The sequence below is a fragment of the Agelaius phoeniceus genome, chromosome 8, assembly GCF_051311805.1.
Source record: "Agelaius phoeniceus isolate bAgePho1 chromosome 8, bAgePho1.hap1, whole genome shotgun sequence".
In the NCBI taxonomy this organism is placed as follows: domain Eukaryota; kingdom Metazoa; phylum Chordata; class Aves; order Passeriformes; family Icteridae; genus Agelaius; species Agelaius phoeniceus.
In genome coordinates this window covers 23,294,414-23,310,628 of record NC_135272.1, presented here as the reverse complement: position 1 = coordinate 23,310,628, position 16,215 = coordinate 23,294,414, and the positions used below count along the sequence as shown (strand labels likewise).

General features: G+C 38.4%; 1 protein-coding gene across 1 annotated transcript in view; it reads left to right on the top strand.

Moving 5' to 3' along the window:
• Positions 1–7,728, top strand: part of HS2ST1 (heparan sulfate 2-O-sulfotransferase 1) — a 79,130-nt gene extending 71,402 nt beyond the window's left edge. Inside the window, exons 5-7 of the mRNA XM_054638164.2 lie at positions 306–403; positions 1,472–1,629; positions 3,063–7,728. Of these exons, the coding sequence (XP_054494139.1) occupies positions 306–403; positions 1,472–1,629; positions 3,063–3,289 (483 nt within the window). The 3' untranslated portion in view covers positions 3,290–7,728. The remainder of the gene's footprint in view (positions 1–305; positions 404–1,471; positions 1,630–3,062) is intronic.
• Positions 7,729–16,215: the final 8,487 nt, after the last annotated feature.

Below are 16,215 nucleotides of genomic sequence, written 5' to 3'. Positions count from 1 at the left end.
TCTTTTATAGGGGAAAATAATTATACCAACAGTTATTGACTATTTTTGCTAGTTTTGACAAATAGCCTTTGCTAAAGTTATATCAAAGGTATATCAATGTATCAGGTAAGATCAATTGTTCATTACTTGTAACCATAAAGGACTGTCCAAGTACTGTTTAGCTGAGATAGTAGATCATCCTGATAACACTGTGAAAGCAAGGCTTGACATTTTTTTCTAAAACATCATATATGTGTTTTTCTGTTTGAGATGTTAGATACATAGATGAGATTTTAAAGCTCAGCTCAATTTTGTCTTTGTTCCAGACCTTTGATGAATGTGTGGCAGCTGGAGGTTCCGACTGTGCTCCAGAGAAACTTTGGCTTCAAATTCCATTCTTCTGTGGCCACAGCTCAGAATGCTGGTAGGGAGCTGAATGTAGCTTGTTCATCAAGTACATCAGTGCTGAAATCTAAACTTTAACAAATTTCAGTATGTAGTCCAGTTGATAAAAGTGTGAGGGACTGAACAGATTGAAGCAGTGGATACTTGAGTGTTTTCTGTTAAAGATGGATTTACTGAAACAGTTTTGCACTTCTTTAAACTAGCAGTATGTTACAATACTGTATCAGCAGTGCTATGAGGGAAAACATGTTTTCAATTTTAAAAATCATTTTTGCAGATTTAAAGTCTTGACATTTTTCTCTTATGTCAGACTACAGAATCCTTCTTTTGGAATGGATATATTTTAGTTCAAGCTCCCAAAGTTCCTGGGAATTACACAATAATTGAGATCAGGATAAATTTATCGTCTTTTTAAACGTTTACCAGATATCCAGTAGTCAATGCTACTTAGCAGAAACTGAAACAAAAGCAAATTGTGTCCATCTGTCAATGCAAAATATTTTATAATAATGGCAAAGACTTTAAAAAACTCTTAAGCAAAAAAACCCCAAAAAAACCCCATAGAGTTTTTGAAAGATTGAGTGATAGCAAGGGCAATTATTTGTCAAAGGTTTTGTTCTTTCAAACATAAGCAAAGTAAATGGCCACTTGGGAGCTCCTCTTTCAGTGCCTGTTGTTCATACCTGTCTCCTCTCTGGCCATGTGGAGAAGCAGGGAAAGAAAGAAGATGCAAAAGGGAAGGTATGCTCTTGCCAGATTTCTGGTATCTAATGTGAAAGTAGAGACAGAGTATTAATATTGAGACAGTGTAAATCCCCAAAAAATTGCTTGAATAGAGGCATTAATCATATACACACACACACTGGATATTTTTGTTTAGACTATTTTATAAGTAGAGGAGTCACATTTTTAGGTGAGAACACAAATGAGAGGAACTGCAAAGGGAAATGAAGTTAGCAATGGTTATAACTTGGAATGAGTCTTGCCTTTCCTATACAAATGTCCTGTTGTGAAGTAATCTCCATCTAGGGACTAAGGATTGTTGGCTGACATCGGAACTTGATATAATTGTTCTCTGTCATTTTAGGAATGTGGGAAGCAGATGGGCTTTGGAACAAGCCAAATACAATCTGATTAATGAATACTTCCTAGTGGGAGTTACTGAAGAGCTTGAAGACTTTATCATGTTATTGGAGGCAGCTCTGCCCCGGTTCTTCAGGGGTGCCACAGAACTGTACCGGACAGGTATTAAAACAGTTGATTCATGGAGTTTTCAACCACTTTCTGCCTTTTTTACTGTAAATTGTTTAGATCTAGGTGAATAGTTTGAGTCTCTGCCAGGTGTGCCTCTCAGCTGGATGATGCTCCTATATAAGAAACAAACTCCTTTTCAAAGATTCTCAGTTCTTTCTTTCTCTCTCTCTCTCTCTCTCTTTCTGTCAGGGGTGATGCTAGTCTAAGTATCTTTCTGCCTCACACAAATTATAAATATTTAAGGCTGGGGTAAAGGTAGATGTGTAGGTATACTGCATGTAACATTGTGATATGTTTGTAACAGAGTATTTTTTTTAAAGTTTTACAGTGGCTTCAGCTTTTTAAAGTAGCTGATGTGGCAGATTTCCATTTCCTCAGAAGCCCTGTGCTCAATGCAGCCTGGTTGGCTGAGCAATAAAGCCTGAGGGATGCAGAGACTGAAGTAGATGTTTATCTTCCTGCACTCCTAGCTACAAGAAGTAGCTCAGTTTCTAGGAGCTGGCCATGCAATTTATGATGAAGAGAAGATCTATCTTAGCAGGGCTCCTTGCTGCAAATAGAGGGAGAAAAGGATCTGATGTACAGAGCCTGGATATGTAGTATTAACAAGTTAATTAGAAAGCAGCAGCACTCCTTGGGGAAAATCTCGTCATCATTTTGGTCATCTTTGTCTCAGAAACTCTGCAACAGGGATATGGCTTATGTATAATTTGTGATAAGACTATAGTATCCTATTTAGATGGGAGAATAATGGTTTAAATGCTATTAGTAGAGATTATATTTTGATTAGAAATAGACAATTGAAATCATGCAAAAACAAGATTTTTTTTTCTTTTATGGAGAGCTACAGAGAGCTACACCAGAACAGGGAGGTTTTTGGTAGTCTGAGTTGAATATAACCTTCCCTGGAGGTATTTAAAAGATGTGTAGATGTGGCACTGGGGGACATGGCTGACTGGGACTTGGCAATGTTGGGTTTGTGGTTGGACTCGATGACCTTAAATGTCTTTTCCAACATAAATGTTTCTATGATTCTATGAAAGAAGTCTCTGCAGTTTCTAAAATTCTTAACATTTGATACCAGCTTAGCATATAAATAATTAATTTTGAAAGACCAGTTTTGCTCCAGGTCCATTATATGGAGTAATCTTACTCCTTAAATTAATGTTCCTTCCCTGGGTTTATTAGAGCAAACAGGAAGAATTGAAAGAATGGATGCAAAATTCATAAACATTGAGTGAGAGAGACTGCAGGTTTCCAACTCTTCATGTTGTGTTAATAAATTTTGGATTAAAGCCTGCTTCTTCTAATGCAGTTTATCAACACACTGAGAATATAAAACCTCTGTAAATAACAAAGGACTGTAAACATTTTTTGAGCACGTGAACTTGAAAGTGAAGTTATTGCTTTCATTTTGCATTTAGGAAAGAAGTCGCATCTTAGGAAAACAACTGAGAAAAAACTTCCCACAAAAGAAACTATTGCCAAGCTACAGCAGTCTGAAATCTGGAAAATGGAGAATGAGTTCTATGAATTTGCACTGGAGCAATTTCAGTTTGTCAGAGCACATGCAGTTCGGGAAAAAGATGGAGAATTGTATATTCTGGCTCAAAACTTTTTCTATGAAAAGATTTACCCTAAATCAAACTAAGAATGCTATACTATTAGATTTATGGACCTAAATCTTTGGCCACATCATCATCTTAGTCCTCAACCATGGAAACTAGATTGCTTGTAGACCTCCAAGACATTTCTTTATACAGGAAAAGTGGGTTGTGGATCACCTCCAGGGCTTTGGATATAGCTGTGTTGGTAATCCAGAAGCAAAGGCTTCATTTCTTTTATCTAACTAATATTTTCAGTGGGAGTCAATATCCTTAACCTGAAGAAATCTACAATGTAATTTGGAGCAATTAAAACACGGCAGTCCTATTTGAAAATGTAAACAATCAAAAAACCACTTCTATTGATGCTCTTTTTAATTTTCAGAGCAATTTATTTTCATTTATACTTCTGTGAAGAGGAAATCATTTTTCCCCAGCTTTCAACATGGAAATTTTGGTTGTATACAGTATGAGTAGTCCTAATAACTGGTTGACATCTGTGCTTTGTTTTAGTGAATCATGTCACATGATATTAATTGGGATGGTTAATCATGTTCTGCTGAGAAATGCTGCTGCTGGAATTGCCCATATTTATATATGTGGTTTTATTAAAAAATTACAACTACTCATTGGTGTTAAAAATGTCATTTTCACATTACTATTGTAAAAAGTTAAAGAATCAGCAGTGGGGATTTTGTTGGGTTTTTTTTGGTTTGTTTTTGTTTTTTTTTTTTTTTTTTTTTGATCACCACCACCACTGGCTGAGGTTGGGAAAACTACAAAGAAATTTGGTATTGTCTGCAGTTCTAGTTGATCCTTACACAGTGGTATAAAAATTGTAAATTCAGTAAGTTTCTCCATGGATTCTTTGTAATAATTGTAAACTGAGGTATTGGTGAATCCATATTATGACTCTACTAGTGAGCTGTGGTATGGCTAGGGTTTTCCTACTACTTCAATACTTTTATCTGTAGAATATTTTTACTGAGGTGCTTTATAATGTGTTTTAAAGCATTGCATTTACAAAAGGAGTAAAATGCTGTAAATACTGCTTATTTTATGTATTTGGACCAAAAGGTTTAAAGTAATTAGTTTTAAGTGGGGTTTTTTGCACTGGTTCTGTTATGTGTGAAGTGAAAAACATCACATCTACTTCCTGGTTGAGTTAACTGTTGGACATTGCTGAAATGCACTTCAGTGACCTCTCTGACTTCAATACCAGAATGTTTTCCAGGGATTTTCTTTTCAGAAAAGTAGTCTTCATCCTTTTATTAGGGTAAGAGAACAAGAAGAAAATTGTCATATGCAGTCTGGTTGGGAAAGGTGCAGTGAACTTGATTGACATAATTGTATTTATGTAACTGCCTTACGTGACTGTTGTGAATTTGTGAGTTGCAATTATTAAGAATGTGAAACACCTGGCAAATGAAGTAAATTGAAATTTGAGAACAGATGTTTGGGGCCACTGCATTATAGCAAATGGCCATGGAGCACTGCAAGAATTTTTCCTATTGAATTTTCTTAAAGATATGACTATTTACACAGCTTCCACCTGCCTTTTCTTAAAAGTGCTTTTCACAAGATTTGATCGGGAAGGCACTGAGGAGACAAAGAAAGGAATGGTGGGAAAGGTTTAAATTCTTAAGGTATGATGCTGAAGGTTTAGTTTAAAATTACCAAGTGGAGTTTCTTTAACCAGCTTGTTCTTGTAATGAAAACAAAGGAAATGGAAAATGGTCTGTGAACTGGATGTCTGCAGCCAAAAGCAACAGCCCAATTACAGAGAGGATAACGAGAGACTATCAAGTACATCTTGCAGTTTCTTTGTTTTCTTAGATTTTTCCCTTCTGATTTTAAAAATAGATCTCTCTTTGTTCTTCCCAAATAATCAGGGAAGTTCCTTCTCGTAAGTTACCATTTATATAGCATGAACCATGCATAAGACTTCCTGTTCTTGTCTGTTGACATAATAATAATGCCAACATCTTTGGATATAGGATGTGTTAGGTCACACATGAAGACATGTTTCCTAGCTAATGAAAGGAACTGAGGAGTCATACACAAAAAGTAGTTAATGGAGATCTAAAAGTTTTAATTGAAAAGCAGACACCTTTTTTAAAAGTAAAATAAATATCTATAGTCCCAGGAAAGATTTCCACTCAGTGATAGTTTTATGTTAGATTTTTTACTATGTTGTTCTAATTCAGATTAGTTTATCTTCTTGAATCTCCTTCAGAATTTTCAGCAGAGCACCTCTAAGAGAGCTGAAGAGCTTGCTAAGAGAAAATGCAAAATATTCATCTAAGTAGGTATGTACAATTGCTTCTCTATTGACAAGAAAACAATAGACAAAACTTCTACTGATTTCAGTAGGGTCTACAGAAACAACTTCTATTCTGTAAGCAGTTTTGAAAGTTATGTTTCTTTTTTTTCCTTCCAGGATTTAGAATTTCTTAATTACGAGTCTCCAATAACAAAACCAATAGAACAATGCAAATTTTTTTACTTTTAAAAGAGCAATATATTTTTCATAGTTCATGTAAGATAACACATTTTATTTAAGCAGCTATAATTTCCTGTTCTTTGCTGTGAACTGTGATGGTTGAGACAAACAAGAATTTTAGGAACATTTTTAGAAATGCTAACAACAGTTGGAGCGGTACTGATTTCAGGTATACTCAGAAAATGTGATCATCTGTAGAACACACAAGGACTGCAGACAAGACTATCTGCTTTTATATCTAGTGCAACCATTAAGGACAACTGTGAACTTAGAATAATTTGAATTTACAACTATCAAATTGGATTTCCTAAAAGACAGTTTAGGAAAAGGAGCTTTACAGATTTTTTAATAATCTGTTCTATTTGTTTTCTGTTTAGAAACAGGAACAATCCAAGTTGTTGCCATTAATAATATTTGATGGTATATAAATATTATTTATTTCATGTATTTTCCCTTAATGACTCATAGAGGAAAGCAGCAATATGTGAAGTTTTGTTTTTGCAGGTTGTATGGTCAGTAAACTATTATGCAGCCTCCTGAACACAGATCTTTATAGTGGAGTCACTGTACTCTCTGTAGAGGAGTGAGATTGGCTTTTTGCAGGGCTGAGTTCATTTGAAAGGTGCTGAAATGCTCATATATCTACATATAGTTGAGAGTAGATTTTGTGACACTGTTGTGTACTTTCTGTACAAAAGTGCCACCCAGATTTTGTGCACAACTCTAGCCCTGTTGAAACTCCTGATGTCAGCCTGAGGCACAAGGTCCTGCTGTGCAGGTGACTACACAGCCCTGCCCACAGCATGCTCGGGGCACTTGTGATACTCTGGGCAGTGCTGGCAGGAGAGCAGCAGTGCTTTTAGCTCCTTCCCTTAATAATTCTGCAGCCACACAACAAGAATTTCACTTTTATTTTCTTAGTGCATCTATAAGCAGACCCAAGGCTAGGATGCAGAATGTCCTCTGTGCACATTCCTGCTTGTTCTGGGTGGATTTTCTAGCAATCTCTCTTTTATTGGTATGCTGATTATGGCTTCATTTTCAAACACACATTAAAATGTATAGCTATACAATGTAGGATGTGGAGAACCAGCCCACCCTGATCATTTGAAATGCCTTTTCTGGGTATTTAGGTTTTCTGAAGATACCTAGCTATTTTTACATTACCGGAATAAACTTTTGCTTATTGATGATCTCAGAGTAATTCTATCTTATACTGGGAAAAATTCAGTTTTTTTTTTTACACTTCTGTTAAAATTTTCCATTAAGCTTACCTGGCTTAATGTGTATATGTATACTTAAAGGTGTATGTGACAAAAAGGTGTGTGGATGATACTGTCTGAGCTGTGCTGCTTAAGCAGTCAGTGGAAAAGCCTGATTCAAGTGCACTGCCAATCTAGCTCTTCAAAGTTAGAGCATATTTTATGACTACTAGAGATTGAACTTAAAGAAAGTTTAAGGCTGCTTAGTTGGATGGATGCTTCCTTTACTGTAAGCCTATGCAACTGTATAACCTTTGCAGCAGTATTTATAGAAAGAGCCTCTCTTCTTGAGACTTATCTGGAGCATAATTATAAATGTTCGTACACTTGTACTGTCTGATACTTACATCAGCAGCTTTCCATAGCTTCTGCAAAAGAGACAGGTTTGTGAGCATTTCTAAAGCAGTACTGAATGTAATTTTGAAAAACATGGATTGTGCTTCATGACCTTTTTATTTTTAAACACACACACAGCTAAATAGTGCCTTTTTTCCTCACAATCCATGTTGAAGATGCTTGCTCCCACTCACCCTCCGTAAATTGATTCATTTGTGCAATACTATTCCAACTTGAAACAATTTTGTCACAGCTATTTGTTTGAGAAATAATCTCCATTTTCCCTCACTGTGCTGCCAGCTTTCTGTTGTTTAAGTGTTTCAGTTGATTACCTAATGCAAATGCTATAAAATAAAATACCCATTGGGAAGGGGAAAGAAAAGAAGTCTGGTGTCCTGTCTTAATATTTGCATGTCACATTCACATGGAATGCTTTTTTTCTGGAGTATGTTGTTATACAGTATTGTGAACTTCGTTAGCAGCTATTGTGATTTTGGAGGGGAGAGACAAGCTGGAGTGTAGCTCTTCTGTAATAATTTCATACAGCTATAACCAAATATATTTAGAGGCCCTCAGAACTTGCATGGGCTTTGTGACCAGATAGGTTTTAAGTTTGTAGGGGTTATACACTGTGCTTGAAAGTGTCAATGAAAAGTTCTTGATATTAAAGCCAAGATTTGTAAGAACAGAAAATTGGCATTAAAACAGAGGATTTATACCTTTGTGCTTCCCTGCCTGAGGAAACTAATGACCAACCAATTGCTGTGGTATGGGAACAGCCTCAGTTACTGCAGTGCTGAGAGTGGTGTAAGAACTTGAGTAGACTAGAAATGTCATTTGCATTTGTAAGCAAGGACTTAGAACAAGAAAATACAGTGAGCATGGGTATGCTGCTGTTTATGATTTCTGAGGCATATTGTAACCACTGCCCTATAAACATCCCTGGCTGTGTGTGCTAAGGAGCTGAACATCATCTGACCCCGCCAAGGGGTCAGGAGTTAATGCAGGAGTTCCTCAGTATGTAGTTATCAGCCTTGACGATTAAAAACCATCATGGAACTATTCCGCAACTTCCACTCGAGGATTTTGATGGCTTTTAAATCCCCCTTTTGTTTAAAATAGATTTTTCCTTGCTCCTGTGAATGGAAGTGATAGGTGTAATTGTGCACAGGAAACAAAGTCTCTGCTTTTATCAGCTGGGGGAAGTGGAGGAAAAAAATGCCTATTTAGAGGACTTCCTAAGGTCACTGTACCTGTTTCTGAAATGATGTAGTAAAATAGAATGACAGCCAAAATAAGTTGCAATACAACAAAAAGCTTTATTTAAAATGACAGTAGCTCCTCCTCTGAAAGACAGAATTACTAGTGTATGTGGTAGGTACTGGTTGGACCATTTTTAACTGATGCTGCCATTTGCCCATGTAATTAATCTCAGCAGTTGGAATTCATGGGAGGGGAGCAATAGAAGGGAAAGGTGGTTTTTGTTCTAACCAATTTTTTTTTTTCAGATCCTGTATTTTCATTTTATTTATTGTTTGCATCTTGCAATTGATTTCAGTATAATTTCCTTACTTTTTAATAAAATAAAAAAAGTTGCTAGTGAATGTCAAAGCACTACCCAGATGTTTTCTTCAAGCACATGTCCCCTGCTATGACCTCCTCCCCCAGCTTCATTACCACATAACACAGATGTGGTAACTTTCAATAAGAGCTAATTTAAAGGACTAATAATTTTCTTTATTAAAAAAAAACCTCTACAAAGAACACCTGTGGCCTAAAAATGAAGGCTTTGAGACCTTTAACCTTGTTATAATAACCAACTGCATCCTCATAAAAATGGAAAATACTGTGATAAACATTCTCTGCCCCTTTCCTGCACACTTACAAGGCTGATCCTGAATCCGTTCTCACATTTGCTACACACAGACATTAACCTTTTGTAATAAATATGACTGTCAAAATAATTGCACAGAGAATAATCTTCCTATTGAAAAAAAAAGTTAAAATTGGGAACAAAATAGGTTAAAATGGTGATTCATGGGAATTGTGGTTATAGTTCGAGTATATAGGTATTGCATTCCTCTGATGTTTTAAGAAATAATTCACTTCTATGCTGTATACATGTGTGTTATTTCAAACACAGTTTCATTATTTACCAATAATGAAAAACCTTGTTCTGTTTTGAAAGAGAAACATACCTAATTTGGTATCATAATTTGAATGCTCTAACTCTACCAGAACTCTGAGTTTGATGCAGCAGTTACTGGAAAATATTATAAGCTGTCTCTTTACCAAAAAAAGAGAAAAGCTAGTGTAGAGAATAATGGCCTAGACGGCCTAAAGGCACTATTACAGTCTTGACAATTATTGATTGCTGTTTTTAGCACAGAATAGAATTTGGAATCCTTAATCTCCTTTATTTAGAATTTAATAACTTTAAAAATGTTGTATGACTTGGAGAATTGGCAAGAGGAGAAGGAATGCTAGAGACTTGTGCAGTTACAGGCTGGCTTTGTGAAGACTGCCTCACAGCAGTGTGTAACAATGGGTGTAAATATGGACAAACATCATGCAAAGCAGTTGATATGGAAGGAGGGGTGTATTTACATCTGCAAAGACAGTCTGTAAAGAACAGAGGAAAGTACAATATATATAAACCACTATATATTGCAGTAATTGCTTAAATTAACAGCTATGATGGCTGTCTCTGGCCTAATTATCTGCTTTGGATCTTCAGTGCCTTCTCCTGACTGAATTAATAAACTTAAAGCTGCAGCCATCGAGGCTGCTGCTATTATAAGCAAGGCCTGTACACCACCAAATGAAATGTCTCCTATTTATAGCCCAGACCATATACCTACTTCCCACAGTGCTCCAATACTACTGACAGCTAAGCTATGGATCTGGAAAAGTAAATTACATTGACTGGTAGGCTCATGTGCTCTGCATCTGAGGTCTTTGCTTCTTGAAGATAAAATAATAATTGCATGATAGAAGTCAAATCCGTAAAATCTGGGAGAAAGCAACTTAATGTTCAGATTATGTGGAGCAAAAATGCTGCACTTTTTTTTTGGTGTCCATTCAGAATGAGTTCACTGGCTCAGGCAGATTCCAACAAGACATCTGTTAATACTAAAGGCTACTTCAGAGAGATGGTTAGAAACATGAGTTTTACTGTCAGCAAAAATGGCTGTAAATGTTTTCCACAAAACTTTTCAACAAGGTTTTTAAAGGGTTTTTTTGTAAGGCAAACAGGGAGTTTTCCCCTTAAAACAGAGCAAAACAGGAACGTGTCAGTGCCCTCCCCACACTAGCAAACATTCTCTGTCAGTGTCCTTTTATTTTTTTACCCCCTAGTGTGTGGAAAAATATGTATGAGTGCATGACATCTGTGTTCAGTCTGTCCCTTTTCTCAGCTGGCTCTATGAGATAGTGTGCTAGTTTTTGTTCCTCCACAAGTCTTCCAAAGGACAAGTCTTATCTTGCAGGTATTGTTGTGGGACATGAGATCACACCGCAGTATGGAGTTTATCAAACTCGGTGTTTACTCAGGGTCACCTTTGAGAGCCTGGTGGCAGTGGAGGTGCCTGTCCTGTGTGTGGGGGCAGCACTGGTGTGTTGTGCTGCATTAGCTTGTGTGTGCTGCTGACAGCACCAAGGACAGTTTGCATGCATCTACTCCATCTATCTGGCAAGGATACTTAACCCGGGGGGGATATTTTTTCTTCTTTTAAACTTTGTGCAGGAAAAGTGCCTGACAAGATGAGAATTAGGCTGCAATCAACAGGTTTTATTGAGCAAAGCTTTGCAGTAAGCTTATGTCTATCTTTGGTTCTATACTGCGTCTTCCCCAACTCACCCAACCAAGAAAGTTCAAGAAAAATGAAGAGTGAATTACAAGGCCAAAGGCAGCTTTTGAAGACAAGGTTGAAAACCTTGTAAGTAGTCAGAGGCACAGGCAGATGCATGAATGTGCTTTCAAAACCCAGCTTCTTTGTGTCTCTCAGCATCTGAGTACAGCTGGGGCTGTACTCAGTTCAGGTACCTAGGAAACAAGTTTAAAAGAGCTTTCTTCAATTAAAGATCCTAATGTTAAAGCTTGTTGCTCCTTTGACAACAGTGTTTTCCAAGGCAATTGTGTACCTTGTGACTGAAAGAGGAGGGAGAAACCCTGATGTCATCATGGTTTATCCTATATGTTCACAGATGATTGTTCAAATTAATTGCATCATTTCATGTCTGATTTGTGTGTGGTAATTTAAACTCTCTTGTCCTTTATCATAGGCATGAAAAAGATGGGTTTAAAGTCCAAAATAGACTCTCTCCCATGCCAATCTCATTTTGTTTATCCAAATTCAAATCATGATTGAAGACTGGAAGTCTTCCTGTCTAGTTCCAAAGGTACTGCAGAAGAATAGGAAATGGGGATCTGGGTACCACAGCTATACTGGATGTTCTAAAATTTCTTCAAGTCTGTGATACTCCGTAACTAAAAGCAATGCAAGCTAAATGTTGTGATACTTGACAGTATTTGTCAATTTTTCAAGTGTGGAGCCTGACTTTAGCTATTTATGTTAACATATAGTTAAGTAATAAATTGTTCATGGGTTGTTTTCTTTCAGGTTGAGCAAGTATTGTAACTTTCTAGGAAAGCATAATACCTAGTTTTGTGACAAGGTATTCAAATTTCAACACTCTGGCATCTGAGTTTGTAATTGTTGACTTTATTCTTCTAAAACCAGCCAGAAAATTGGTTTCTGTTGTTTCATGCCTTGTTGTGAAAATACATACATACATTTCTGACAATTTTTTAAAAAATCATTTCCTCTTCATATTCTCTTCTGTAATCACATCTGCAAGAAAAATGTGAGTTAGAAACATTAATCATTTGGGAGCCTTGTGTCTAAGTCTTTGAAGACAAAGTGCTGCTTCTGCTGACTGTAGACTTTTTTGCCCAGGGTGGTTTCCTCTTTCCATATAAATCAAAAAACCCCATACAGCTGTTCTTCCCAAATCATGTGGGGGCAGGGGGAACCCTCAAGGAATAAATAGCTAGTTTTCATGTGATGTTGCTACCACAAAAAACAGGCCACTAATAGAATCTTAAAGGATTTTTGAGAAACAAAGTTTAAGCAATGTAAATTAAAAACAAAGCCAAATTTTCACCCTGCCTAAAGCTGGTACAAATCCTTACCCACATCACTTCAAAATTGATAGGATTCCACTCTCTGAATGTCCTTTCAGATGAGGAGGGGTTTTAGTTTTAGTTTCTTAGGGTTCTGTGGATTGGTTTTTAGGCTTCATCCACTGATGCATCAACTCTCAATAAATGCGTCAAATAATGAGATTTATTAGCATTTGTTGGTGTCTCTAATTCCTGTGAAGAATATCCAAGAGATGGTAAAAACTGACTGCTAGCTGAAGACTTGTCTGTTGAAAGGCAGGAGAAAGGTTAGTTGTGGGATATTGGTGTCAGGTTTTAGGAATTATGATTTTCCAGTCTTTTAGATGACACAGAGCATAACTGAGAAGTTTAAGTAACTTCCCCACAGTTACTCATCAGAGACAGATGTTTCACCCTGCACGTGCAAAGCAAGTAGACAAACACAGGTGCCAGAGGTGAATTGCTGCATCTGGCACATCTCATCTTCCCACTCATCTCTGGGCACCTGTTATCATCATCTGTCCAGCAGAGAGAAGTCCCTCCATCAGGTAAGCACTTTCTTTACCTATTTTGGGCCAGTATAGATGCTTGTTCTTTGTTGATCAATTAGATAAAGAGCTGTGTTAGTATTACTGCACAGAAATGTTTTTATTGGCACACAATGCAGTTGTGCTGCAGATCCAAAGGAAGCCTGTGTTGGTCAGAGGTATTGCTGTGTGGCTGCCAGAATATCTGTTTATTACTGGGTAGTATTGAATAAAGTCCCCTTAACCTTTACAGTGTTTTGGTTAGAAAATCTGGTACTGTTGTCCTGTGTCAGAAGTAAGCACTGAAGCTCTGGTGGGTTTGCCTGTCTGAGAAGCTGCATCTTCTGATGGCTGCTGCTGCTGCCTGTGTGCAGCCTCGCCCAGCTACAGCATGGTGGGCTGGGGCCTGGGCAGGGCTGCCCTGTGCCTGGAGGGGGGAATGGCTCCCTGGATTCCCCTCTCTGCTGCCAGCTGTCAGGTACAGCAGCCTGGAACAGTTTGGAGGAATGAAGACCTGGTGGGTCTGCCTGCTGAGCTGTTTTGATACTGATGTGTGCTGAGATAACAGCAAGATTGGGTTTTTCACTGCACTCCTAAGCCAAGAGTGTGGTATCTGCAAATATAGCACTGGTGTTGATATATGTGAATTGCCTCCAGCTAGGCAAGAACACTGTGGAGGAGCCAGGAATTCAGACCTCCTGAGCCCTGCACAGGCTGCTCCTGTCTTTTCGTTAATCTTCTTCCTGTAGAACTTTCTACCTTGGCATGACTAATGTTCCCAATTAATGTGTGCTAACCTCTAGCATTTTAATATAATAAAGTAATAATTTATGTCTTAATACGGAATTTAATTTTTGTACTTGCCTGTCATGTTTCAGGCACCATGAAGGGTCAAAAAACAGGTGTAGGTGTCAGGGGAGCGCTGCATTTGCAGCACTGCTCATGAGTTATGAATCAAACTTGCTGTTATTGGCCGTATCAGGAAACAAGATATTGTTATTTGGGATGCCAGAATTAATCCTAGGCTCTGAAGTGAGAAATAAAGCAACATACAATTATGTACTGAATATTGCAGCTAGTTTGACTGATTTGGAAAAGAGTCAGAACAGGAAAAGCTGTCTGTGCTGGCAGCGTTAGTGGATTACAGAGCAGCAATTGCACCTGCTTTTCTCACCCCAGGTCTGATTCTTGCTTCTGAAGATTTGAAAAGAAATGTCACAATTACCTTCTTTGTTTGCCTGCTATATTAACCTCTTGTTTAAAAAACAATGAGGAAAATGATCAGAGAAGGTGATCTGATCCTTTTGGACAGCTGTAGCTGTTGGGAACAGTGGTGTGTCAGAGCCCTGTCTTGGGCTAGCCTTGTGGTGAAGTATGCAGCTGGTGGAAGGAATTGGGGAGACACAGAAAGCAGCATATTATATAGAACACTTTGTTCCCAGACTGACATCCCTCTTGTCCAAGCTCCATTAATATTTAACAGGGTAAAAAGAGGTTATTTTACTTCATTTTGAAAAAGAAAGGAAGCATCTTTCCCTGCCCTAGCAAGGACTAGTCATACAAAATGAAAGCATGAGGATATTGGATTGAGATCATGCCAAAAAAACCTTTTCACTTTTCACTATACATTCAGGCCTGTGTCTAACTGAAAACAAGCCCAGGAGCACCTGTGCCCTTGCCATACAGTAATGCTGTCAAAAGGAATATTACTTCCCCCTGCACTCCAAAGAAATACCAGTGGACCATAAATACATGTCTGTGCAAATTGAGGGGTAAAACATCATACCTGTTTTAGAGAGCAGATCTCCCAGGGCTTTTCATACTTGCAGGTCCACTGCACACTTTTTTTGGAACTCTAGGCAAGTAACAGATTTAAACTCTGCCTGACTATTTTGCAAAGGCCTCTGTAGCAACCTCCCCATCCCTGACTACCCACTCTGTGCTTTGGTGCTTGAAGTGGAGACCTGCTCTCATGGCCTCTGAAAACTCTCCCCATCTCCAGCAGGGCTGGGGGTAGGCACCCTTCACAGGGCAATAACTGCTTTAAAATGAACACATGTCTTTTTGCACTTGCTGCAATTATTTAGAAACCTCCTTGTCAGATGACCCATGTTAAGCCAAAGAGCATATTACTAGGGGTGTGCTAACAGCACCAGTGCACTAAACCACAACTGACAGCCTGACCCAGTGCTGTGCTTTAAAAGGGCAGGGCCACAGCGTTGGAGTTGGAATTCTGCTTTAATTAGGCCATTACCTGACCTTCAAAGCTGTACTTTGTTTCTCCTCTGCAAGCTATGCTGGAGGAAGGGCTGCTGGAGAAGACAGGAAGAGCCCTATCTGATCGTTATCAGGAGCGGATGAAAGCCATGCATTGCCTTTTCCTTTTGACGTGTGCAATTAGTTTGGCTTGTGTGGAAGAAGCATGTCAAGGTAAATGGCCATCTCTGTCCTTCCCCCTGCTGATCCCTGGCAAGGTCCATCATGCAAAAAGCCATTCAATCACCTGTTGACAGTGGTATCCCTCTCATAAAACCTGATTATACACCATCATGAAGTACCTTTGCCCAGTGGTGGCCTGACACTACCATGGGCTGTTTTACAGGCTGAGTGCACTCCAGCTCTCCTCATAAAACTTTGTTTGAACCCATTTGTTTCTACATCTCTCTGCTCCCCTCCCCCTGCCCTTCAAAATAAGTTTTTCCGTTTTTATGGGGATGGAAGAATCTTTGTGTCCAGGGCATGTGACATCTGTGGTGCTCACCGGGAACATGCTGCCATTACCCACACTTCTGAGCAATCCCCACCCTGCCAACCCAGCGGAGTCCCATGGCTCTGCTGCCACCTTTGGCCTTCTTGTTGAAGGTATGTGTCTCCTGTGTTTGCCCTCTGTTGTCTTAGGCAGAGATCTGTGCTGATGCACTTACCTTTGGGAAACCAGCGAAATCAGTTCCTGCCAGGAACTGCTGCTGGCTGCCACCAGTGCTCAGTACCCATGGGACAGACCCTCCATGGCTGTGTGTTGCAGATGACTCTCACAAAAGGCAGAAGACCTGTTTCATGTTGGGGTTGGGTTTTTTTCTAATAGGCATAAGAATTTATTTTCTTTTTAAAATTCAATTCACTAGATTTAAATAATGTCTGCTTATGAGAAATGAAGTCCAAAGCAAAGAAATCCAATGCA